The sequence below is a fragment of the Nomia melanderi genome, chromosome 14 (genome assembly GCF_051020985.1).
Source record: "Nomia melanderi isolate GNS246 chromosome 14, iyNomMela1, whole genome shotgun sequence".
Lineage (NCBI taxonomy): Eukaryota > Metazoa > Arthropoda > Insecta > Hymenoptera > Halictidae > Nomia > Nomia melanderi.
Window position 1 is genome coordinate 1,761,352 of NC_135012.1, and position 27,438 is coordinate 1,788,789.

General features: G+C 51.0%; 1 protein-coding gene across 14 annotated transcripts in view; it reads right to left on the minus strand.

The window, feature by feature from the left end:
• Lar (tyrosine-protein phosphatase Lar) overlaps positions 1-27,438 on the minus strand; it is a 376,216-nt gene that overhangs the window by 133,272 nt on the left and 215,506 nt on the right. For 13 of the 14 annotated variants that reach the window (XM_076373806.1, XM_076373803.1, XM_076373804.1 and 10 more), the window contains one exon: positions 4,059-4,097. The exons of the other annotated variant lie outside the window; for it this stretch is intronic. In XM_076373806.1, the coding sequence (XP_076229921.1) occupies positions 4,059-4,097 (39 nt within the window). The remainder of the gene's footprint in view (positions 1-4,058; positions 4,098-27,438) is intronic. 14 annotated transcript variants of the gene reach the window in all.

The following is a 27,438-nucleotide window of genomic DNA, read 5'->3' on the forward strand; positions in this document are numbered from 1 at the left end:
TGTTAGATAAAACTTCCGCTCGCGGCGAAGTGGTCCCGTCTCGTTCGAAGAACAATCGCGCGTAATTAAGTCCTCGCCGCGGGCTGCATCGATGAAACGCGAACGTCGCTCGTTCCTTTCGACCGTCGTTATCGATATCTAACGTTCAACGCAAACTCGCGATGAACACGCGATCCTGTGTTCTAAAAGGCCAACAACAATGGATTACTTTCGACGGTCGGTCTCGTTAAAAAAGCGACACACAATACGAGAGCGATTAATCGGTATCAAAGGTTCGAGCATCCGTACGTTCCGCGGAAGATACAGGCGAGTGTTTGTCAGCGCGGCTCACAAAGGGGTATAAGCCAGGGGGAGAGAGGACTCGGTCGTAAGAAGCGCGACGGTACGAGCGGTATCACGTGGATGCCGATAAATTGCTCGGGAAGCGACGAGCAGGGGTCAGGGGCGGAGTCGGAGTCACCGGGTTCACGCGCCTATCTCTGGCTCTTAAGAGGGTCTCCACGGGTCCATAACGAGGGGCGCGACGAGACCGAGAACGCCGCAGGGTCTGCGCTAAATTTATGCAAATGCATGCCGGCAATATTCTAAATAAGTAGCTTCACCCGTGACCCCGTACGTCTCGCGGCCGATATCTCGACGCTCTCTCTATCTCCCGCGTGTAAATTCAGCTCGGCTGGAACAACCGGGCGGCGGCCTGGCTGCTCGCTCGTGCCTGGCTGCTCGCTCGTACCGGGCCGACGCGTACCCGCGTGGGAGAGCTCGCGGCACCGTCTGCCGGCGACGACTACGGAACTACGACGTTTCAACGACTTTCGTGGCGAGGATCCAAAGCGCTTCGGCCATTGAACATCGTCAACGCGCGGCTGTGTAAATTTTCTACGAAAGAGTCCTGCTACTCTGTCTCTGCATCTCTGAAGAGACGAGTCGAGTCGTTCGCGTGCGCCTTTTGAAATTTTAATTCGGCAAAAGCGAAACGGCATGTCGAGCCGCGTGGGAGAAACGCGTAATCCTCGAGCGGGGGCGCGAGTGACGGCGCTCGGAACGCATTCGGTCGTCCGAGGAGAGCACTCTCGTGTCTTGTTTTCGCTCGAGCCGGATAAGTCCGGTCGAACGGCGGCGGCGGCGGCGAAGCGCGCGCGGCCCCCGCTCGTAACTGGCTTTTAACGCTAATAGTACTCTCAGACCCATTTAAAGAGCTTTTACGAAACGGAGAAGAACGCGGGAAGTTTAGTGCGTTCCGTGCTCGCGATCTTTTCACTGCGGCCCCCGCGATACCCGGGGCTGAGAAATTCAATTCGCCGGCCCGGCGCCGGGGACCGGCGTGTTTATTTTTACATTCTCTCCCGCGGGAGCGAGGTGCGTTAACGTCCGCCGGCGTTGGCTCCAATTCGCCGCGAGCGCACTCGATGGGGGAATATTTCGTTCGGCGCGACGGCGCGAGAGAAAAGGAGTTCGAACGCCGAGGGAAAACGTGTCGTTCGGTGGGGCCGGTTCGAGCGGGGAACGGAGCGGGCATAGATTAGAAAGGGTTCCCGACGCCGGCGGGTAACGGTGACGGCGATGGTGACGGCGGCGACGGAGGCGGCCGACGGAGCCAGGTGACACGCCACTCTAATCAGCACTCGGGGTCTTAACGCGGTTAATTGCGCTTCAATTAGCCGCCCTCGCCGGCGCGACTTTCTTGCTCTCGGCTCGCGGGAACTTTCGCAATCGTCGGCCACACTGTGCAATTAGCCGGCGAGTCCTCCCGTGCATTAAGACGAGCCGTAAAAACCGCGCGAAGATGTACGGCGGAAAATTACGCAAAGATAAAGTCCGAGTTATACCGTCGTTAGAGAGTGACGGATCCCCGGGCCGGAGGCCGCTCCGCGCGTTTCGCACGCTCCGGCCGGCTACTCGCAGAAAATTATACGCTGCGCGAGTCGATTCCCCGCGACCTTAATGCGCTCGAACAACTCTCCGCGTATCTTATCCGCGATGGGATCGGGGCTTTCACGCTTCTATTCCGTTTCTTCGCACTTCGAGCGTCGCGGACGAGTATTATTATGAATGATTATCATCGTTTGTCGGGCAATCAGCGAATACGGTTAGCACCGGCGAGGAAGCGTGCTATTCTTCGCGACGAGTCGATCGTCGCGACCTTAATACGCTCAACGAGCGATTCTTCGTAATCGGCTGTACGATGGTATCGGTGTTCCGCGCTTCTGTTTCTTAATTCTCCGAGTGCCGGGAACGTGTGTCATTATCAGTGATTACGAATACCGCTCGCGTAATTAGTCAACCGAGTTGATTCCGGTGAAAAGTGTATTATTCCCAGCGACGAGTCGATTCCGGCGACCTTAATGCGCTCGACGGCAACGGTTCGCGATCGTTTCCACAATGATACCGCTACTTCTATTTCGTTCCTTAACGATTTCTCAACGCCGCCGCTGAGAGAAAGGGTTCCAACGTGCTCGCGGAAACACGGGAAACCGACGGATGGAAATTCGATTCGAAGGTACGGCCGGCACTTGGCCGATATCGAGCGGTTCGCGCGGCGAAGAACGGCCTGGGAATAAATCACGGAATCAATTCCGATACGTAACCCGTGCCGCCATAAATAAAATGCGCTAGATATCGTAGATCGGCGCGCGGCGCGGCGCGGCGCGGCGAGCCGGTACACGGAAGAACGGGGAAACAAATGACAGACGCATAAGCGGGGAACGTTTCGAAAGTTGCTCCGTTCCGTGCCGTCGACACGAGTTGCGCGCGCGAAATTTGAAATTCAAAGTGTCCGGGGAACGTGTGTGCCCGCGCGCGAGCGCGCTCATGGGGCGGGTACCGATAAGAGTGCCGGGCTCCGCGCAAAAATACACATTAGCAGATTTGAAATTTAGATCTGGCTCCGGTCTTCTGGGCGAAATCGAGTAGCACGCCCTCGAAAACAGACCGATTTACGGCGCGGTTTGCCGGCGGCCTAACGAGCCTCTCGAAACGCAACGGCAACGTAGATCTGCCGCGCGGCTACGCGAAAGAAACTACTCGAGACGTCTGCGCCCCGAGACGCCGCGCAGTCTGTTTCGGCAATCTAAATGGACGAAAGCAACTGATGGTAGAACTCGTCGGGAAGAGCAACTGTTTCTTAGGAAACCGTGTATGATATGTAACGAAGTTAGTAACTTTACTGAACGGTTGAATTTGAGGAATTCAACATGTTGCGTACCGGTTAATTTATTAAATAATAATAATAATTATTATTATTATAATAATTATTTATATAATAATAATTATTATTATAATTATTTATATAATAATAATAATAATAATTATTATTATTATTTTTACTGAATTGTGACGGCAATTTTCAGTGAGATCTAGTTATATCATTATATATACAAACACTCAGATATCGTATTGTTATGTAATATACTTTAAATAGATAATCAATGCGAATCAAATTTTATTTTTCTTTAACACTAGAACTACCGAGCATTTAATACGATTAATATGCAATTCCTATAAAAATTGTAACAACAGAATATTTTCAGGATCTTCAGGCATTCATTATAGTACTCAAATGAAACTATTTTCAAAATCATTTCGGATATTCAATGCTTCGAAGATATTAATAATTGCTAAACAAAAAATCGAAACCAGTCATTTGGTACGGTAGTTCTAGTGTTAAATGCTGTGGTAATTAGCGAAGTTCATAGCTCAGTGTCTATACAGAAACGAGATTTCTCGTTACCAGTACGCAATGTGATTTGAGAAGCTCCTTTTTAGTTCTTTCGATAGTTATATGCAAACAAGAATGATAGAATTATGCAGAATAGATCAAATTGAAATTCATGCTTTCTATAAATCCTATGAACAATCCACCACAAAAATTCCTTGATTCAAGTTCCTGAATCTCCACAGATTTCAAGACATAAAACCCTATCTCCTAATTCTATACGAGCTCGAAGAATCAATAAAAATTCAGCAACAGGAACCAAGGAATGGGTCAGATTGCCCACGTTGCTCTACTCTCCACTTTTCCTTCGCCGGCCTTCGATGAGTCCGCGGGCGCTCGTACTTACTTGTCATGTATGTGATGTACTGCGTGTCGCTGATGTTCCCTGAAAGAAGCTGATTGAGTCGGGTCGCGTATCGTCGCGGAACGCCTCGCGTGCCTCGGAGCTAGCTCCGTTCTCGCCCGCTTCGGTCTCGCTCGCTCGAGTACAGGTTTCATCTCGGAATCGCGGAGAGTCCGCGACGTTTAACGACGTTTCGATGCAACCGAGATGCACGTCGGTCGAGCGGCGGCGGATACGCACCGCGGCAACGCAAATGAACTTTCGCGGAACAATGTTGCTCGGCGTGTAATAACGCGGCGGAGATATCGGATTTCCTGCTCTATCTCGCGGCGAGCTGTGTACCGGCTCGCGCGGATACAAGCGGAATACACGCGCTCGTTCTCCACGGCGAACACCGTTAAACCGTCCCGATCTTTCTCCCCTGACGTCGACCTATTAGTTGAATGTTTCACCGATTTTTTTCCTTTGCCCGAGATAGGGCAGCTCCTCGATAACTCCCGGATCGAGGCCGCGCGCCCTCGACATTTTTCTTCGCGAACAGCTGGCCATGCATCTTCAAGCCTTTGAAAAATTCCCTGCCCCGGACGGCCGTCGGCTTTGCCTGTCCCCGATCCGGGGCGCGTGTCCGTTGCCGGGACAAACATTGATTGCCGACAACCCGGCGAACACGGACGCGGAAACGTATGGAATCCTCTCCCGCGCCGGGGAGATACGAGATGATACGAGATTCTACGAGCCTTCTCCGCGAATACTGAATCTCCTTTCAGTGTTTACGTCATTTGGAAATCTGCGATCAATCAGTCTCGCGTTTCACTCTTTGGATGGTACGTCGACTGTAGTTGTATATTGGATATGCATGTGACTAACTAAGATAATCGCCCTTTCATTTATTAGATGCTTGTCTCTTTGGATATGCAGCTTCAGTGTTTCAATTATTGGTAATTATTACTGAAAGTTCTTGTTGAGAAAATTTCTTTTCAATATTGAAGCAACTATGCGAGTGTCATGAACAGAACCTAGCGAAATGGTAGGTTAAGCTGCGATTAACACGTTAAACGCCATGAAAATAACACATTGCATGCCGGCACCGCGACAATGCGGGATTTTTAGTCTACCGTTTAATTGCTAGTCCTACATTAATGTAACAGTTTAGATGTGTATAACACAAATCCAAACTAAAATGACAAAATCGAGTTCCTTATTCTTTTTCGCAAGTTACAAATTTCGGTTTGATTGATGTTTAAAAGTATATGAATACAATCACCGATACTCCCGTTTCTAGTAGCTGAAATTTAGCCAGCGTTCAATGTGTTAAGAGTTTTCCTTTTGTAGCAAAGAAAAGCATTAAGTATTTTACAATGTTTGCATTATACATCGGTTATCTTGTATGTTACGACTGTCTTCTAGTCACTCACAAGCGTCAGTCACCGGTGATATGGCGCTTAACGTGTTAAAGAAACGTGGATCAGAGCTACATCTACAACAGTCGCGTGGTGTATTCTACCAAGAGGAATAACCGCCATTCTAAAAAAGAATAGAAACTCATATCACTTGTTAACACTAGGTTTATGGAACGCGTCAAATTGATGCATATTGGATTTTAGAAATATTATTTTGTAAATGTCTACGCCGATTTTGATTGATGCGATCACACTGACATGTACCCCAATGACCTACTATCAAATCTCTAGTTTCCACAATCTAAATAAACGAGCATCAATTCTTTTAGGAATAATAGAATGAAGTGTACAATAAATGCTCGTAAACCTAGTGTTAATCAATCGCTAAACTCTTCCCCACCTAAACTTCCGCTTCTAAACTACAAACCAGAAGCTTCGCAGCTTCGAAACTATCTAAGCAATTCTTGTATATTCCAAACCCTTTCCTCGCGCTGTCTCGCAACAGCCGAGTTACTCAGCGCAGCAACATTCCTCCGAGCGGAGCGAAGAAGACGGGAAGGAACGAACAACCCGCGAGCAGACATTTAAACGGACCACCGTATCGCCGCCATTACCGCGAAAGCACGTCGACATCGCGGTCGACGATCCGCACGTAACATGGCCGACCTATATACCAGCCACGAGGAGCGTGCCAAAGAGAGAGATTCGTATCGCGATCACGGTTGCGAGAGAGCTCGGCCCGAGCGTGAGCTACTTTCGCCGGTAGACCGACCGACCGACCGACCGACCGACCGACCGACCGACCGACCGACCGGTTGGAGAACGATTCCGCTCGGCTCGGTTCGGTATTTATTTTTCATCGGGACCCTTAGCCCACGCGCTGCTGCATCGAATTTGACACTCCGGAAACATTCTCGACTTCTACCCCATTTTCATATTCCGAACGAACTTCATGAACTTCATGAACGAACGACAGGTCGAGTCGAGTCCTAAATGGAGCGCGATTTACGTTCGCTCCCCGTGTTTTTCGGCAGCTTTTTCCCCGGAGTTGGATGATTCCGCGCGCGTTTTTGTCAGCCGACGAGCGGCGCAGCGCGAGCTGAATACAGGGAACGGTGTATTACGCGGAAAATCCCTTTCCGCCGCATCCGGGGCCGTGAATCGCCGCATTTACACTCTGATTTATACCGTAACCCGTCAACCCCACCTTTAAGGAGCGCGCTCGAACTCTTCGCTCGGCGGGCATAATGCAGTGAAAGATCTGGGCCCGTTTAGTTACGCTGCATCCGCGTCGTTGGAATTTATTGCCACTGTCCGTGGGTACGTAACGTCTCTCCTCGCGCTCGCCTCCGGGAGCTTCAGCATATTATACCAGGTGTCCGGGGATGATTGATTCACCTTTGCCGATGAAACGCGGCAACTGCGAAAGCCTACTGCTGTGATAGTGGCTACGTATTTATCGGACGTCGCCGTTGACACCGCGGGAGAAGGATGAAAGAAGTGTCTCGATTAATGTGGGAAATGCAGAGGTTCTTTGGTCGCACACCAAGATCCCGAGGACGCGTTGAGAGCTTCCGAACTGAGCGCAATAAGATTGATGTGTGATTAACCCTTTGCGAAGATTCTTCGAAACATACAAACCTTCAACGTATGAAGCTAAATTATATATCAATTGCTTAATTAACCTTCTATGTGCCGAATTTTTGTTCGTGATTATAACAAAATATATGCAGCACAAAATTAATAAATATCCACATATGAATACAAATTAACAATGTGTTCAATACTTTCAATAGTTTCATCAAACGAATATATTTTGTAACTTTCAAGATACAATGACGTTAAACTTTCACGCCTGAGTGTATAAAAGTTTAAGTTAACTGATTACTTAATTTTATTCACTACTTTGAGTGCAGAATGAAATAAATCAACAAGATGTCAATATACCGATATGTAACTTCAAAGTTACGTGGGCCTACAGAGGGTTAATAGAAAGAAAGAAAACTATGTGCTGATCTCTCGCTGTTCTATTAATTAGATCATTTTTCCACTTAGTCTTCCAAATCTGAACATTTCATCTCACCGAAATGCCGTCATCCGTCCATAAAGGGTTAAGATATCTATCGATGTTAACAAGTGGATAATGTGAATTACCAGCAATTCATTCGATTATCATTCTTCTTCGTACCGAAAGAATCGCAGGTATCATATGAAACGCGGTAAAATCTCGCGGCAGTAAACGTTAACGAATCGACGTCCAGCGGAAACCACCCCCATCGCGCGCAAATAATTATTCGGGGGTTTAGATAATGTACCCAGGTTATTTCACGCACGCTGAATCTCCTCCGCGTCATCATTATTCGCGTATCGCCGGTTCCTCCTTTTTCCCGCAGGTTTTTCGCAGCGCGGCGCGGTCGTTCATCTTTTTCCATCCTTTCCCGGGCGCGCTAATGATTGAGCGTGTAATAATGCCGTCGAATTATTATGATTTTCCGGGTGGAACGGGAAATCAGCACGAAAACCCGCCGGTATCGGCGATTAAAGATTAACGAACGGTTAAGTGGAGAGAGCGACGGCGGCGGCGGGATGCAGGCGGCCCTCGAAACAAGCGCGGGGCTGGCTAACTGCGGGACGCGTGTTTAATCGAGGCGCTGAAAAAGGATCGACCCGCCGGGGCCAGGCGTGTTTTCGAACGACACGGAATAATTCACGGGGAAACTGGCAACGCGGCTACGTTACGATTCGTCGGGGCATTCGCGGCAATAATTAACGGCGCTCTCGAGCGGAGCGTAAATAAAAGTTCGGCGAACGCGGAATCGATCGGGGCCGGGGCGCCACCGCACGGAACGGAGGGGGGGCGCCGCTTGTAATTTTTATTATCGGCCGATCGTGGTATTTTCAATCTTTACAGCCGCCCAGAGAGAAACACCGATAGAGCGGAATAGGGACGAGGCGGGGACGAGCCGATACGAGAAAGAGAGGAGAGAACAGAGAGTGCAGGATACGCTCGCGTTGACCAGTCGAGCGAAACGCTGCCGCGACCATACGGGCGCCGCACTCGACGTGGTCCAACGAGGCGGACGTGCGACAAGCAGCGGTTCCGCGTCGCGAAGAGCAACGATTTCGATTGAATTTTCGCCGCGGCCCGATAGAAAATAAATGGCCGGACGAGGAAAGGCGTGGGAGGAGAGACCCGATTGCCCACGGACCGGATTAATTTCGCCGGAATCGCGGCCGCGAGCCTGAAATCACGTTTAACGTCCGCCTGTCCAGCGGTCCGGGCGGCCGGCTGCGGGTGGACGCGGTCTAGAGGATGGGTTCCTCATGGGGATCGTGATCTACGGCATTGCCATGGACGCCGGGGAGCGTAGGGGCCAAACCCGCACGAATCCGTGACTTTGCGGCGCGCCCCGTGCCAGACGCGATTGCTCTTAAAGGTCCGGCCGTTATTATTTGGAAAACTACCGGGAACTGGTCCCAACCACCACACGCACGATAAAACTCGGCGTAACCGTTCGGACGTGTATCGACCGGCATCGTAGGACGTTCGTACCGTTCCGGCAATTCTTTCGCGGCTGACGCGCGCTCGACTATCCCCGTGATTCCCCGGTATCCGGCTCTCCGATCAACCGGCTATTCCCTTTACATATCCGGGTGACAACGTAAGACCGCGGATCGTCCGTAAATAAATAAAATCTAGAGATCCCGCGACGATATTCCCGGCATTTGTCACCGGAGGATTCCCGCGATAACACCTATATCCCGTTTCTACTCGATTTGTCAGCCGTTCCTCCGCAGGATGAACCGACGGGGCGGAATACTTGAATATCAAAGCCAAGACAAAACTGGTCCCTTTATCTCTACCGTTTACACTTCTCTCCGTTCGCCCACCCGTCCCCGGCGCCCGGCGAAAATTGATCTGAATTTCTCTGGGAGTTCGCCGAAGAAAGTTCCCGTTCGGGAACAGTCGGTCCGGCGCCAAGAATGCCCGCGATCCGGTCAGCGGAGAAAGTTCCGGGACCGGTCCCGAAGACAAGCGCCGCGCGTCCATTGTGAAAATAATGGGCATACTTTTCGGAGCGTGACCAACTCCACCCCCCTCCCCATCCCGGGAACGAACGGTAGGAACGTAGGGGATCGTGATTTCAATAGTCGACACCGCCGCTGTCGTCGTCGGCAGTTCCGCAGCCCCGAATAGCCTATCTGCTTCTATACCGGACCGCTAAGAGGGCGGAATTGATTAAATAATTGGCCCCTTAGATCGGGGAAGGGTTTCGGTGGGTGGGCTGCTGGTTTCTGGAATGAATACGCTGGCTCGAGGCCAAGGCTCGTTCGAGCTGTCGAGGGATCGGCGGGAGGAAGAAGGGCGGAAGGGGTTGAAAACCACTCCTTCGCACGAAGTACCTCGCGCGACCACCACGAGAACACCGCTGCTACGTGGCTCGATAGCCGACTGCCGACCGAACGGGGCACAAGAGAACAGAACCGAGAACAGAGAGAGAGAGAGAGAGAGAGAGGGAGAGAGGAAGGTAGAGGACCGCTACAAACCACCCTTTGCCTGAGCCGGCCAGCCTACGGGACCCTCGAAATCAGCGAGTGCAGAGGGAGGAGAGGCCGGTTAAACGTTTCGATTCTTTTGCCGACCCGTATCCGACCTGCCAATGCCACGTCATCGAACGTATTTCACCGGGCGGACGAGCCGCGTTAATTAACGTACCTTTATGCGACCGAGTTCGGGCCAGCCACGGCTCGTAGTTTTTTGCTATCGCGAGAGGGAAACGGCCCTCCCGGTCGAACGCGTTCGACGATAACGGCCGGCGCGAGTTTAACGCGGTGGCCACGAATTTTCCGCGCGTGCTCTCGCCATCGCGTCGCACCCGTTCGTTTATCGTAACGAGATAAGATAGGCCAGAGACCGGACAGCGTTCCGACTACGCTGGAAATCGAATTACCGAACGCACGCGCGGTCTCGCTGATTTTTTCCCTTTCTCTCTCTCTTTGTCGCTGTTTAACGAGCGCCGCCCTCGCGTGTCGTTTCGAGCAAGAAACGCCGGCGGCGGTTGGTTTCTTGAAAAGACCGCCGCCGGTTTTCCCGGCGAGCAACTCGAAGCAACGCGAGCGGAGCGCGTGCGACTCGGTGAAACGGGAGTCCGTAATTTCAGGCCGTCGTCGGCGGGGCTCGGCGATTCGGTCAGCCAGCCGTTAACACTCACGACGCGTTAAAGACCTCGGGACTTCGCGTGATAGCCCTTCGAGAAACTCGTTCCGGGTGATAGGAAGCATGCGATTAAAGCGACTACTGGCTGCACCGCTATACTAATTAGAGCTCGGTTTCCATGAGCGCGGCCCCCGCGTTCGATCGGTCTCCCCGACGAAACAATCGGGTAACCAGGAGTTTCCAGTCGGAGGATCCAGTCGATTCGACTGACAAATTCCCTGCAATTCCCAGAGTTCTCCATTCGCGAGCAGCGGTAACGATTTCGAAGAAGGCGGCGCGGTGGTTAACAGCTGTTGAATCTTATTAACACTAGAGCTAACAGAAGCATCAAGATGACCGATTTTAAGATTATTTCGCCATTGTTGAGATTACAGAGATGGTTTCGCGAGAAGTTTCAAAATGAATTCATGTATTTCTGCGAGTGCAGTAATAGGAAACTCTTCGGATTTCTAGGAATTTACCTTCCTAATTTTTACAAGGAATATATAGCTATGTCTTATTGCTCGATAGTTCTAGGGTTAATTCCTTACTAACACCTTGCAGTCGAAAGGTGAGTCTCAATCACCATTTGAATTCTGAATAATGCCTTGATACGTGAAATATTGGAATAAAACAGCTCTGCTCCCCGATGTACTTGTGATTTCCGAGTTAGTTTCAAGGAATATCGTCTTCGTCAAAAACTGTTAATCATCTATCGAGAAACTTCCGAGTGCAAATGGTTAATTCACGTGTTCCCATTAGTTTCAAAGAGACCATCGCCCATTCACCCAGGAAACGTCGAATAATCCATGACCGCAGCGATCGAGAATAAGACTGATACTCAAAGTTCGAATTCCGCTGTTTACCCAGGAAATTTCTCTGTTAAGAGGTTAATTCCCGCAGCCGTGATTCGATTCAACGAACGATCCCCGTCCGCCGCGATAACAAGGATTTAACGGGGGCGGCGCCGGCGACGATTCCGATGCCGATCACGAGCGCGGAGCAACGGAGGAGAGGGCTCCACGGGTGGAAGCGTTTTCGGAGGGTCCTCAGATAATAGACATAAATATCCGGCGGGTTTTTCGGATTTATATATCGCGCGTATCAGCGGTCTCATTTGCATGGGGAATTTACCGTGCGCCGTTGCGCGCCCGTCCACTCGTCCGCCCGCGCGCGAGTTGACGAAGCCGGTCGCGAACCGGCCGGCGAAAAGGAAGAAGCGGACGCGGAGAAAGACGACGCCGAATAGCCGGAGGAAACGGTGAAAGCGATGGGGAAAAAGAGGAGGAGGAGGGGGAGGGATAAGAGGGAAAAAGCAGACGGAATGAGAAATGGAGGAAAAACGAAAGGCAACGTCCCGAAGATATAGCCGGTCGATATAACTCCCGACTAAGCTGTGCTATTGAAAAATGATATTCTAGTCCCGCGAATGAAATATTATCGCTTCCTGTTCCGTCGCGCGATCTCGCCGTGAATAACCTTCCGCTGCAGTCTGCGAGGATACTCGAGCCCCGCTCGGCGACCGATCGACACGAATTCCCTTCCCTCTCGTTCGCCCTTCGGCCTCGCCGCGACCCTCTGTCTCTCTCGGTTTGCCTCTCGCCAAAGTCGGAGACAATTAATGACGTGCCGCGATCGCGTTTATTCTTTTTCCCGGCGAACCTCTCGAAAACCTACCCTCTCTCACTGCCTCTCCTGCTCTCTCTTCCACTGTTTTACTCTTTTTCTCTCTCTCTCTCTCTCTCTCTCTCTCTCTCTCTCTCTCTCGTTCTTTCTCTGTCTTTCTCTAGGCGCGCGGCGAGCCAACGGTGTCCCGGGGATTAAAACCGGTGCTCGATAAAAGAAAGCCGTTTTACTTCTGTGCCTTTGAGACCACGAAACCGCGAGATCCTTCGATTCACGGTAAAAACGGGAACTCTCTCTCTCTCTCTCTCTCTTTCTCTCTCTCTCCGCTTTTACTACGCGATACTCCAACTACGGACTTTCGAACTCCGGTGCCGTACTCTTTGACCCCTCCCGCTCTCCTACCGTACACTCTCGACGTTCCGGCCTGTACTTTGCGTTTCCAGAGTTTGATCCACGAATCGCGAACTTCCGCGGCTAAAAATAAGAATTTTTTCGTTCGATAAATAATCGGGGCCACCGGCCAGAGGAACTTTCCGATAACGAAGGAGGGAACGCAGGGGGGAGGCGGGATCGATGCACCGCGAGTGCTTCGTTGCGCCGAGCATCCGGAACTTGTGCCGCAACTTCGTGCTACAAGGTTTCTCAGGTCCATTATACGCGGCCGGAGGTTGCAGCTAACGGGCATAAAGGCGACGTCGCTGCGCTGCTCGCGGGGAACGCGAGCGCAGTCCTGAGACTTCGCCGCGGACGACGCTTGCCTACTTGCTCGCGGGATTAACGCTAAATCTAGCGAACGGTTAAACTGATTTTTCAAAATTCTTCTATAGCAAGAGTGCGTCTATCGAGACTTTGATTGATTTACAATACAGTTTGAGTATCGCTAAGTCAATTTCTTCGGAGAAATATCTGTTGTCCTTTTAACCCTTTGCGGACGAATGTCGGCACTTTGCTGAGATCAAACTTCCATGTTTGGAATACCCAGTTGTGAACAAATGATTTAACTATTTGAACAGCAAGTGATCAGTACACAGTTTCCTTATTCTCTACGATTTAAGCATTCAGTGTTTAATTTAGCAGAATTTGCAAATGGTTCTGTATATTTTCAATAATCTTCGTCCGCGAAGGGTTAACAATTGCAAAAAGAAATCAGGAATGGGTCGGTCAGTTTTGATCTGGTAAGTTTAGTGTTACCCCTTGGCCTATGATTTCTTTCTCAACTCTGATCGTTACGGCTAAGTAGCTGTAACTAAGTTGTCATTAATAATTTATTAGAAAATGAGAAAAATTCTAAGCATATATTATGCCTATATTTCCTTTTAAGTATAATAGTTGATTACAGAGGAATAATAGTTACCTCGAATTCGAATGAACTGAGTAATATATATTTGTTGAATCATGTTGAAAATCTTCATCACGAGTCTCACTCGTTGTAGGGCAAGGGGTTAAGGGGAAAGTTCAGAGTTTTATGTATCATTTATTCTTTCGTAGCAAAGATAAAGAGGAACAGTTACTTCGATTATTTGCTATCGCAATGCTTACGTGTTACCTAGTTTACCATGAAATATTTCCATTCGATATTTATCTGACAAATTCTAATTACTACCAAGTAATTTGTAAGCTTCGGTTATCTGTGACTCACTGCAGTCAACGTGTTAGCGCGAGTCGATCCAGGAAACGGCGGGCTTTCTCTTGCGGAAAGGATTATCGGGAAATCGCGGGGACGAGTCGACGTAAACGAGTCGCACGAAATATCGCGCATACGGACAAGTATACGGATTCGGGGCACCGCGCCCGGGATCGGCTCGGATCGTTCGAGTAATTCCCTTTTACGATTTTCTCGGCCCGTTCCACGGCCCCGGTAATGTCCCGGCTGCACGGCGGAAGAGAAACATAAGCGGAGGAAGAGGGCTAAACGAGCTGAATCGGGGGAAAAGAAATCCGCGGGCTCGTAGGAGAGAGAGGGAAAGAGAAAGAGAGAGGAAGCGAGCGAGAGAGAGACGCTGGAAGATCGCTCGATTCAGGGCTAGACGTCCCGCAGTCCTCGTTGGTGCAACTGCAGCTGCAAAAACTGTTCGGGATTTTTACTCTAGTTTTATGATTTAAATCGCACACTCCGCGATATTCCGACTGCCTTCCGCCCCGCTCGACGGGGACTCGCGCTCGAGTCAGCAGGCGATTTTACGCTTTATTTTTATGGTTCCACGCGCGGAGAGGTTCGCGTCTCACGCAGCCCCGTGATTTCCTGGTTTCCGTTTCGATGAGACTGTACAACGATCTCATCGAGAGTCCACGTACGACGATTCCCGGGTATCGTCTCAGCGATTTTCCTCGGGAACGGAAGCTCGCGAGGGACATTCCCGGCGTCTGCGCGGCCGACGGGCTCTCTCGCTTTCGCGACCGCAGACACCCCGGCGAGGATGAAACGCGCGCGTGCATTTCGGGAGCGGCCGCGACGAGACACCGCTATGATCAGGACACCGTAATAACGAGAAAGCATAAATTGACAATTTGTCCCGGTGTATTGGCTCGGCCCGCTGACGGCCGGGTCAAACGCAATAATTGGTATTCCCTGTCAAGTACCGCTGCGTCCTCCCGTTATGCTTCCTTCCCGTTTTCCGGCTCTAATGTCCGGCGCGCGCAGTGGGGGGAGCGGCGCTGACGGGCGTCGGATAAAGCGTTTAACCGAGAAATGCTCAGCGCGTCGGACGTAACTGGAACTAGTTCCCGGGGTAGATGAATGTCGGGTTTTTACCATAACTTCGCGGTTCCTAAGGCGATCCCGCCGCTCTCAAGGCAATAGTTTCCAAAGCGATAATATAATTCCCGAAGCGGTGCTGCAGCTCCCGAAGCGATACCGTAGTTACCGAAACGATAGTTTCCGAAGTGACCGCGCGATTCACTCTTAGCGAGCGTAATCTCCGTTCTGGCCGCGGTACGTGTTAATTATCTTCCGTTTATCGGACATCGTTCGCACGAGGTGAGAGAAACAACGCCGCGGTACCTGCTAGATAACATCGCGTTGCGAATAAACTAATGTAGGACTACTAAAATAAAAACAGTTACTGATCTTGGTTGAGCGTGGAACGAAGGCTTTCTCTTGGAGTTTACGGTCTGATCATTGGGGTACTATTCTACTTGTCCCGAACAATAAGCTTCGTGCACTAAGTCTACGAGATACGTCAATTTCACATTCCTATCGTCGATTGATTACACCTCTGTAGGGCTAGTAAAATAAAAACTAAGTCCTCTCGGCCGTTCAACACTTCGAGTGGCAAGTGTAAAATTTTCAAAGTAAAAAACTATGTTTACCGTCCTATCCCTCGAATTATGCGATAACCTCGCAGGAAATAATGGCTCGCGAAGGATGAGAGTAGAAGCTTCGCACTTTGTAACGATCCTAGGCACAATGTTGCGCGACTTCTTTAGATAACTCAAACTGATCAAATGAAATCACACTGTTAACCCTTTGCGGACGAAGATCGTTGAAGGTATTCAGAATCTCTTGCAGATTCTGCTGGAACATTCAATGCTTAAATCATAGTGTAGGGCTACTGAAATAAAAACTAAATCCGTAGTCAGGTTAACCCTCTGTAGGCCCATGTAACTTTGAAGTCACATGTCAGTATATTGGAATCATGTTGATTTATTTCATTTTGCACTCAAAGTGGTGAGTAAAATTAAGTAATCAGTTAACTGAAACTTTTGTACGCTCAGGTGTGAAAGTTTAACGTCATTGTAACTTGAAAGTTACAAAATACACTCGTTTGATGAAATTATTGAAACTATTGAATATATTATTACCTCGTATTCATATGTGGATATTTATTAATTTCGCACTGCATAGATTTTGCTATAATCACGAACAAAAATTCGGCCCATAGGGGGTTAAATATATTTGTTATGCGTGTAGCTCTAACGAGGAACGGCGACTAACTGCCCTTCCTCAACTGCTTTTCCAAAAACTCTTCAGTCGAGGGCGTACGTGAGGCCATGGTGGTCCCCCCCTTGGCCATAAACTTAACGGGCCAGGACTATCTCTCAGGCCCCCAAGTAGCGACAAGCAAAAGGGCGAACGGTCTACACCTCAAGCTTCCAAGATCTAATTGAACCAAAGCTTCTCTGAAAACTAGATCAAACCGCGATAGATGTGAATCTAGTATTAACAAAGCTGTTCAGCACAGTTGACACTTCAACGATCAACAGCAAACTAACTGCATCGCGAATAGTTTCTAGGAAAGGACGAAAGACGAACGGGCCCCCAAGTATCGACAAGCAAAAGGGCGAACCGTCTACACTAATTTACAATGATTCTCGTTGCAGTTAGCACAGTTTTCGTCCTACTTGTTTCCCAGCGTAGGCACAGGCGAACGCCAGGAGGTACTACGCGGGTCGCTATCCAACCCGAAACGACACTAAACGTCTGCGCGCGGCCTCTTTCCACCGGTTAGCCTGCCAACGCTCGTTCTCCTCCGAGCTGTCGTAATGCCTTGTGTTTTCGTCGCGCCCGGATTCGTTCCAGACGACCGGGGAGGGATTGCGGCGGCGCCGGTGGAGGGACTGCCGCGGCAATGCTCTCGTGCGCCCGAAATTTTACGGTCAGGCGACGAGGGTCGCGTAAATTCGCGGCGAAAGTATGGCCTCGGCATCGTGAAACGCGGCGATGAACGCGATCGGCGAAAATTACCGGCGATAAAGACCGTGATTTTCGAGCGTCGATATCATCGGGCAACGACGCGCGCGCGCGAGCGGGCAAGCGGCCGGCGATTCTGCAACCGCGTTGGATCCGCGACGTCGCGCAGTTATCAGCTTCGAGTTTCCGCGCGTCTATTTATACGATGCGCGTGTGTTACGTTCCAAGAACGATCGTCGCTAGTTATACGGTCAATTCGGTACGAACGAGCCCCAACGGTGAAATAGTCGTAAAGCTTTCGCTGGAAATTCGAACGCGACCGCCGGCCTCCCGGACAATTTACTTGGAAACTCGCGGGCAGCACGCGTGTCCCCGGTCCGCTTCGCAAGTCGCGGCGCGGACATTGTCCGACCGGTTGTTTTGCGTTATTTCGCGACGCTGCAGATTGGAAAGATTTTACGGTTCCTTTGACACGGTCGTTCCCGCACGCGCGGAATCATGAATATGGAGAGATGCTTTTGGGATAGCCGATCCGCGCGGATAAGACGCGACGGGTAATCGAACGATCTCGAAATTGAGAGTTACACGTGTGAGGTGTAGAGTGTGTAGATGTGTATCAATAAACTATGCGAGTGAATGATATGGGATATAGAAATATGAGAATATGGAAGTCTGGGGAGCTGGGAATGTAGTAATGTGGAAACGGAAGAACATGGAAAATAGGAGTCTAGGAATGTATTAACCCTTTGCACTCTGTAGGCTGAAATGGCACCATTTAGACTATTAAATATTTCAATGAATAAATTTAGAACTGCCCTAAGATTACTGGATCTTCTATACATCCAAATTTTGTATTAACCATTTACGGTCGAGGATTCTTCGAAATATACAAAACATTCAGCAGACGAAGCTAAATTATATACCAATTGCTTAGATAATAGAAAAACAGAAAGTACGTGCTGATCTCTTGCTGTTTGAATAATTACATCATTCGTGTCGTGCCGACATTCGTTCGCAAAGGGTTAAGAAGGAAAATAAAGAAACCTAAGAGATGTTGGAATATAACATTTTTCATTTGTGCTAGGGATATAAAAACGGCTTGGAGTTGTAGATCACAAAATTATCCGAAGTGCTAAGGGTTAACATGTTGACTGCCATGAAACAGCGTTATCGTGTTTATCCTTTCTATAGCAGATATTGCAGGAAGAATTATTAATTACTTGGTGTCACAATTCTTACAATAGACTATTGTCTAGTTATTTCCATTACTGAACTTTTGTATCCGCATTAGTTGTCTTAGAAGTTACAATTACTGTAATTTCGATGCTCCGATCATCGGCGAGCCTCGTGACTACAGAAAACTACAGAAACGCGAACATCTAGGAATATCTTTCACTTATAGAACCGCCGAATCTTCCGTGAAAAACGCAGGAGAATGCAAAGAAAGGGGTTGAATTAATTAGCGAACGAATGCCGAATATAATGTTGCGAGCACACGGTTTTACGGTCGGAACGGCTCGCGTGAGCGCTCGTTTTCGAAGCGAGCGCGTTTCGAGGAAGACGCCCGTGCACACTCGCGGGACTATTAGCTTAATAATTCGCGTGCCCGTCGTTCTCCGAGTTCTCGGCAACTTCCGTCAGGGGTTTGATTCGAATCGAGTCTCGGGGATTGCCAGAACGCCGGGGGTGGGAGGACTGCGAAGCAGAGGCGGCAGCGGCGAGACCGCTCGTAGGGCGTTCCTCGAACACGCGTACGCCACGCGAGACTCGCATTTTTCAAGCGAGACCCCTGTCGTCGACAAAAAAATCTGTAGCTCTCTCTCTCTCTCTCTTTCTCCTCTCGAACCGGACACGAAGTCGTGCGCGGGGTTAAGCGTCGGCTGCCCTACCCAGGTGTCCGTGAGACACGCGTACGCACGCGTCGCTGGCTTTTTCTTTGTTGCCCGACCCGCCAGAGTTCACTGTCGGGAGAAATTAATTCGTACCGGCTGACTTAACGCATTCGTAATGGATAACGTATCGGTAGGTTCGCGACTTGGTAGCTTTTATCGAAAACGCAGAGATTGCATGTTCAAGCTACATTGTTCGATCGTTTAGCGTTCGAGGTCAAGCACTCGACTGCTGGGTAATTAATTACTGAGTCTTTTGTTTCAACTTTTAGTAATTGATACGTTACTTGTCTCTCTTTAATTAATAACTGTTGATTGTTATAAGCTTCTTATGGGAGGCGTGAAAGGAGAATCGCGAGGACATTGAACATACCTCTAAGCAGATAGTTTCATTAACCCTTTCCACTCGAAAGTTTTTCACTAGAAATATTCAATATTTTCTGACGAGATATAGACGACATTGTTTGAAACTAACGATAATTCACAGATAAATTCAGCTACAAAGCTATTTTATTTAAATATTTCACATAGCAATACAAAGTTTAATTTAAAATACCGAATATTCAACTTCATAGCTTTGCTGTATCAAATCAAGTCACTGTGAGTCACCTCTTGAGTGCAAGGGGTTAAAACTGACCCTATCAAAATGGCTCCTTACACCGCAATGATTCAAAAGATGGATGTTTCTGAGAAATGATTAATCGATACGCGAACAGAATTATGACGCAATTCAAGTCTCCATAGAAGCAGCCTTCAAGTTTCTAGGAATTCCAAAAAGTCAATTCAACTATTCAATAGTTTGTTATTAATTAACCCTTAACTGCCCTAGAACTCGTGTAAACCATAAGCATTTGTGTTTTCAGTTAGAAGCGATCGACGTCGGTTTATCGGTCTCAACGGCGAGATTCGCGTAGCCATTGTTACGGCTGTAACAAATCTTCAATTTCCCCGCGCATCAATCTTCATCCTCTCGATACCCCCGATATTCTCGGCGTCCATGATTCCCGTTCGCGGCATAACATATTCCACTCTGAATGTTTATCCACAGACCTCCGCGTGCTTGCCCAAACGCCGAACGCAGCGGTCGAGGGTAACAAGGGAAAAGATCGCGGAGGACTGTTTCGCGAAGGTAAACGGCGAACGATTAGGAGTTTCCCCCGCGTTCTCGATACCAAGGGAAACGAATCGTCGGTCCCCAGGAGCGTAGTGGCCCTCGAGTGTCATCGTAGCTTTTAATTAAGCTTCGCTTGCCCGTGCAAACTTTGTTGTTGGACGCCAGGGCGTAGACTCCTCCGGGACAGGGTCAGGTAATTCAGTCCGAACGGACAGACGGGCACGAGAAGTTTATATTGGTGGACGAGCCGGTAGACGCGTCGCGTCGGCTCTATTATTATGTTTCGTATTTCCTCCCTCCGCTATTGAGCGGCCGGCGAATCTGTCCGCCGGAGAATCGTCGGTTAGCGATCGTTCCCCGCGAGGAACCGTCCTATCCGGCTAAAGACGGAGAAGAGAGAGCGTCCCGCGAATCAACTTTAATCGCGACCAACGGAGGAACGTTCTTAAACTGACTTTTCGGCTTCCGACGGTGCTTCCGCGGAGCCCGGGAACCCACGACGATTCTTGGACTTTAGAGGTTTGCCCGGGCGAGTTGTTTTTGCCGGAGGTAAGCCAGCCTCCGCTAGGATCAGCCTTTATTTTCCTTGGAAACCCAACGAAGCTTATCTCGTTCCCAAGTGTTTCGCCGCATTACCGTCTAATCCTTCGAAAATAATTATGCAACCGAGGAAACGCGTCCTCGCGATCCCTCGCGTCTTCCCGCCCGCGGAACGCGCGGCCCTTTCGATCGAGTCGATTGCGTTTAGTTTGGAGAAACGATTTAGTTACTGATCTTGGTTGAGCGGGGATCTCAACGAAGGCTTTCTCTTGGAGTTCGCGGTCTGATCATTGAGGCACTATTCTACTTATCCGGAAGAATAAGCTTCTTGTACTAAGTCTACGAGATACGTCAATTTCACACTCCAATCGTCGATTGAGTACACCTCTGTAGGACTACTAAAATAAAAACTAAGTCCGTAGTTAGGTTAAATATATTTACATGCTGTGGCTTTAACGAGGAACGGCGACTAACTGCTTTTCCAAAAAGGGAAGCTCCCCAGTCGAGGGCGTACATCACCCAGGTCATGGTCCCCTTGGTCATAAATTTGTCAATGGACCTGGACTCTCAGTATCGACCCCAAGTATCGACAAGCAAAAGGAACCATCTACACCTCCAATTTTCAAGATCTAAATGAACCAAAGCTTCTCTAGGAAAACTAGAACAAACCGCGATAGATGTGAACCTAGTATTAACACTAGGTTTACGGAACGCGTCGAATTGACGCAAATTTGATTTTATAAATATTATTTTGTAAATGTTTCCGCCGATTTTGATTGATGCGATCACACTGACATGTACCCCAATTACCTACTATCAAATCTCCAGTTTCCACAATCTAAATAACCGAGCATCACTTCTTTTAGGAATAATAGAATGAAGTGTACAACAAATGCCCGTAAACCTAGTGTTAACACAGCTGTTCAGCACACGAGACACTTCAACGACCAACAGCAAGCCAACTGCATCGCGAATAGTTTCTAGGCAAGAACGAAAGCATCCAAGATCCCCACAGACGTGAACGCGTTATCCAGAATGGACGCGCACAGCTGCGCAAGACAGTCGCGTCGAACGTAACGCGATCGCGACAGCGGAGCGGCGCGTTAATTTACGAACTTAATATTCCGGGGGCGCGGTTAAATTTCAATCGCGCGCATCTACGCGCGCCGGGGGCCGTTGGCCGGCGAATCGAAAGCGCGTGAATTGAAAGTTATCGCGCACGCGGCCACCGCGACGCGGCTCGCGGCTCGTAGATTTCGGCGCGACAACGGCGTCGTCGTCGCGCGGGGAGCGTCTGGCAAGTTTTTCCCATAAATACCGATTATTAAATAGCCGGCGACTGGTCGCGGTGGCCGCCGCCTCTCTGCCCCTCGGCGTGGAGGGCTGGGGCTGCGGTCTCGAGGAAATGGTCGGGGCGACGCATACACGCGCTGCGCGGCACGGCCCACCGGCCAACGCCGGACGGAACGAGCGGAACGAACGGAACACGGTGAAACAGAGCAGCGGCGGCCGGGCGGGAGGGCGGCGAGTCGGAGGGTCGTGTTCGAGGCTGGCTTTAATACAAGTACAATGCCAGTGGCGTAAGCTTTATGATGACGAAGAGCACCTGGGGGACCGGGAAGCCTGCAATTTCCTCGCCGGCCCGGCCCCGACCCGTCACACCTGTACCGCGCGCTGCTCGTTCCACGTACACGCGCGCCCGCGCGCGAGCGCGTGTGTACACACGGCTGGGTTACGCATGCACGATCCTCCGCCTTTCATAGGTGCGAGCAACGACGCGCCGCATCGCGCCGTACCTCCATGGGACCAATTTGTATTCGGCCGCGGAATCGCGGTGATGCGTCTTCGATAATCTCTTTGGGAATTAGCCGGCGGCTACTCGAGGAACTCGAGTTTCTGCGAGTCTCCCCGAATGTCCGTTGGAATTTAGAGTCTTGGGGTGAGCGTTTGAATGCTTGTTTCGTGATTTCTTTCGATTTGCTGGTTTTATTGACGATGTAGAGGATGTCGCGACGCGAAATCGCTTTAAGAGGGCTATTGATGAAACCTGCGAGGCACATTAGAGCCCTGGGTATTTTTACCATAGCAGGAATAAAAGCCCAAGGAACCGTTACTTAGTCCCACCCGAAGGAATTTGTCTGTACGCGCCAACTACCTTGGGAGGCTACGAATCAGGCAGACTTCCAATTTTGCACACGCTTACCCAAAGGTTTATAAAAACCCACGCAAGATACGGAGACGATAGATGTGCAAGATAGATTCAAGCTAGACAAACGAGACGGAGTATATAGATGTCGTTGTAGACACTCGCCGCAGACGGGTATTACTGAATTCTCTTAATAAACAGCAAGTTATTTCCACTGAAGTAAATATTAATACAGTCCACTTCCAATCAGTCGCATAAAGTTAAGTCGGCTTCCGACCTACGTGTGTCACGATTAAAATTTCGAAATAGAAAACGTGTACTGAACACGTTTGAATGCTTGTTTCGTGATTTCTTTCGATTTGCTGGTTTTATTGACGATGTAGAGGATGTGTAGGTTTGTTGTATATATCGGGGATGGATAGAATACTTTGCTAGAAATTTGCATCGAGAGTCTGACAGGGTGAGGCGTGAAAGGGTTGGATGTTTCATTGTTGATAAATTCTTCGATGTTATTAGCGTGGTGCCTACCTTGATCATTAAAGGATCGCGTGAAGGATCGATGCGTACGTCGAACTAGTTGGTCGAGTGTGCGACGGAGAACGGAGAGTCCTGGATTCCGTGGAAAGGCAGTTTCCACGAGGAAACGCGAGACTCGTTAAGACACGTGAGATCTTTTACGTATCCGTTACCCGGCATCGACGGTACACAGCGAGAGGGAGAGAGGGCGCGAAGACAACGACAGCGTCTTGAGAGACAGAGTCAAACGAGCAAAGTAGAAGAAACGAACAGTCTTCCTCAGCAGGCGGCGGGCGAAACTTTTAATCGTCCCGTTCGCGCTTCGGCGGCGCATCGATGCGCGGTCTTGGCAAAAGTTCGGCGAAAGAAGCGCGTTATCGCGGACAGGATGAAATTGTTCGGGAACTAGCGAGGCGTCCCACCGTGTATATATTTGCTCTGGGCGGTCGCGAAGTTTCCGCAGGGTCGCCGAAAGCCAACACGGATGCGTCCGCCGGGGGCCCGGCCAGCGAGCCGGGAGTCCGAAGAAAAACAAGGGATAAAGAAGCCTACGGGAGGAAAAGCACCGTCGACGGCGGCCGGGGCGGTCGCGTGAATTCCTGGGAAACACGGAAAAGTTGGTAATTAAAGCGTGAGAAAGATCAGAGGGAGAGAGACGGCGGTCGGAGAGAGGGGATAGAGAGAGAGTGAGAGAGAGAGAGAGAGAGAGAGGGGAGAGAGAGAAGCGTCGACGCGCGCTAGCGAGCAACGAAGGGGCGGAAATCGGGGAGAGGGACAGGCAGAGGCGAGCGGAAGACCAGGAGAAGCCGCCCAGGAAAATGCATGGAAATGTATTCCCGGGAGCAAAGGCGCGCTGAGGGTGAAACCGAGAGACGGAGACGCAGACGGAAAGACGGAGAGGGTTGAATCGGTCGGGAAGAGGAGCGGAGAAGGAAATAGCTAGAGAGAGACAGCGAGAGAGAGAGAGGGGGAGAGAGGGAGGCAATAGTAGAGAGGAAAATGGACGACGAAAGGAAGAAAGACAGAGGACGATGGAAAAAGCCGGCAGGCAGAGACTGCGGCGAGGGCGTTGAAGATATTATAAGGGTTGAAAAGCCGACACCACCCTGTCACCAAGAAATTATGCCCGATTCTTCCAACTAGCCGTACCCCACGGCATTGCCATCGTTTCTATTCCCGTCGGAACGCCTCGGCGTCCGCGCGCGCCGTCAGGATGCCACGAATTCCCTCTTTTCCTTGGCAGTCGTCCCCCCTGCCCCTCTGCCGAGCGGTTTATTCGGATCGTCGCGCCGTTTCCACGATATCGAGACGCGACCGCCGCCTCTTCCTCCGGCAACCCTTCCGGCCGGCGCTCTCTCACCTTTGCCTCTTCCCCCCGGCGTTCGACCCCCGCATACCGGTACACCGCCGGCAGGCAGCCCGTGGCTCGGCCCGAGTCTCGACGGTGAATTACGTTTAGCCTAGCATGCATATTCCGCCGAGGGAGCCAACCACACCCTTCCGCTTTCTCCTTTATTAAGCTCACGGTCGTCACTCGCGGGAGTCCCTTCTTCGCTTGCTCCGTCACCCACCTAATTTCTCTTTTTGTACGCCGGCGACGCCGCCGTCACCGGGCCCTTCCTTCCATCGTCCCCACGCGTCCCGCCCCCTTTCCGTCCGCCGTTTTCCTTCCTCGCCGGCGAATAATTGGAACGCGGCGAGCGGCCGGTGACGCGGCTTCCTTCCCGGCGACGGCAGGCGGCGGAGGATCGGCCCGGAATTTCGGCAGTGTCACGCGAGTCAATTTGCCTGGGCGCGCGCCGAAAGGAAGAGGAAGGTCACCGGCCGGCGTGGCCGCGCATGAAAAATTCGTGGCCGGTCCGAGTTTGTCGGGAGCGCCGCGCCGGGAAACAGAATCGGGGATGGACCGCGGCGAGGAATCCCGAATCGAAAGGGCGCCCGCCGCACGTACGCTGGCCACCCTTCGCCCGGGATTCGTATGAAAATCGAGGGCCGCGTCAAGAATGGAACGAAAATTAAACGATTCATAACGCGTGCCCGCGAGCGCGCGTGCCGCTGCCGGCAATTCGGTAGTTAGAATGCTATTCAAGCGGACGACGGACGGTTCGGGGTTAGACTTCGCCGCGGAACCGGGTCACGACCCGTCCGGTCGGGACTGGCATCGCGATTTTCGATAACGCCTCATTCCTGACGGCGTTATCGCTTACGCGAGGCGGCCTCGCGAGCCGCTGATCGACTGGCACCGCGGAACGCGCGGAGAACTGGCAGCGTACCAGGAGCTTTGAATGGAACCGGGGATAAGTATTGTTCGAGCGGTTCCCAGTGAATCGAAACGCAGAAACGGGGATTCCTTGTACAAGCTGGATCGCGTAGAATCGTGATTAGCCTAAAAATGAGTGTCGAATAAATGGAAGCTCTAACTCGAAGCTTAAGGGCTTTAAGGACAACTTCGAGCTGTTAGGATCGAGTTCCATAGAATTCCAAGTGTTCCTCGAGGTAATTTAGTTCGAGACTTCGGGGACTGGAGGTTTTTCCAAGCCGACCACGATTCCGCTCGGCGATCGTTGGCAGCCGCTTTCCAGGGGACGTCTGCGGACCCGCCTCGGCGTAAAATCGGTCGGCCACGGAGCGAAAACGTTCCGCGAGCGCGGGCAAACAGCCGATGCGGGATATCCGTCGGTTGTCGCGTCCGCCTCGCTCTCCTGGCCGAGCTGACCCGAGAGTGTATCGACATCGAGGTTACACGGAACCACATGCCAGTGCGGTCTCTCTTTGTGTGCGCCAGTGGCGGGCGGCACAGCAGCCCCGGCCAGCTCTATACTCGGCGAACTTAATTTCCCCAATTTCGACCGCGCTTCGTCGACCGCACGATGCAATTTATATCGAGCAACCCCTTCCCAGCGCGCGCCACGGTAATATCTCGGGAGGTCGTGAGCGACGATTTAGGGGGTCCGGACCTAACGCGGCGCGGCGCGGTACCAGCAACGCCAGCAAGCGTTCGCTACGTGGCGTTCCGCCCGCCTACCCGGTTCCCGGTGATTCTTTCGCCTCGAGGCGCCAGTAAATCGTCGGCTCGCGTCGTCGCCTCGACGATTAAAGAAAAGCCCCGTGTCTTACCGGTTTCCAACCGTTTATCGAGCCCCGCAACGCCCACCCGCCAACGGGAAACCCGAGGGCAACCCTTCCTCTCTCGGTCCCGTTTTCCATTTATCGCGGTCTGTTCGCTCGATTCCGCGGCGACCAGCGCAACCAGCAATTTCTTGCCCCTTTCGAAGCGTCCGGGTCACGACATCACGCCGCGGCGCTCGCGCCACGAAACAAGGGGTGTACCTTCCACGAAGAAAACTTCGAAATTTCTCGGAGACCCTAAAGCGACCCCCGGGAGATCGCCGCTCCTGATAAGGTTTATCGGCGGAATCCAAAGGTAGGGATCTCGTCGGTAAACAAGCCCGGTCGGCTCGTTCGGATCCGATTAAGGGTTTACGGGGAAAGTAATACACCTAACGAGGCGAACCACGTAATTACGCAATGGCGTGCTGGAAAAGTATATCCCTTGGGCGCTCGTCGGTCGCGTTCCTTCGCCGCGCGACACAATCCCTTTTTGCCCGTGTCCTCTCGATCCGTCGCGCGTATCGATCTCGAGCGAGTTCGCCTGGGGAGGCGCGCACTTCGGCTCGCGAATCGCGGAAGCGATAGTAACCGCGAAAGAAGCGGCTGCCGGGGAATCCAGGGGGCCGAAGGTTCCCTTAAGCCTCTTAGCATATTTCCCCGGAAGTTCCTCTATTGTTATTGCGCGGGTATATTTTTATTGCATTAATTATCCCATGATCCTCTTACGGAGTTCGAATTAATTGGTTATTTTATAATAACAGGAGACGCGAACGAAAGGGAAGAGGCGGGCCGCGAGAACAAAGGGAAGCTGGGGGGCCGGGAACCCGAGTCGAGTCGGGGGAAGAACGCGAAACTGTTTGGCTTACCACCAACTTCCTCGACGGTTCTTGGCCGAGGGGACCCTCGACTCGGCTCCGGCTCCGCTCGACTCTTCGGGTAATCTCTCCGCGCTTTAATGGAACCGAAGGGCTCGAGTGGGTCTCGAGCTTTCTTAAATTTCAGCCCCCGCCCCGGGGAAACGAAGTTGATCGAACCGCGAGCGATATCGAGCCGAGCCAGTTCGCGAGCTTCGATTGCGCGCGCTCGGCTAATTACATTACGAGCTGACGGTCGCGTGATCGCGGTAGACAGAAGCCAGCCCATTCTCGAGAAAGTCGCGATCGCGACTCGCCGATAAGCCGGCTATTTTCTCTGGAAGAAAACGCGCCTCGCGC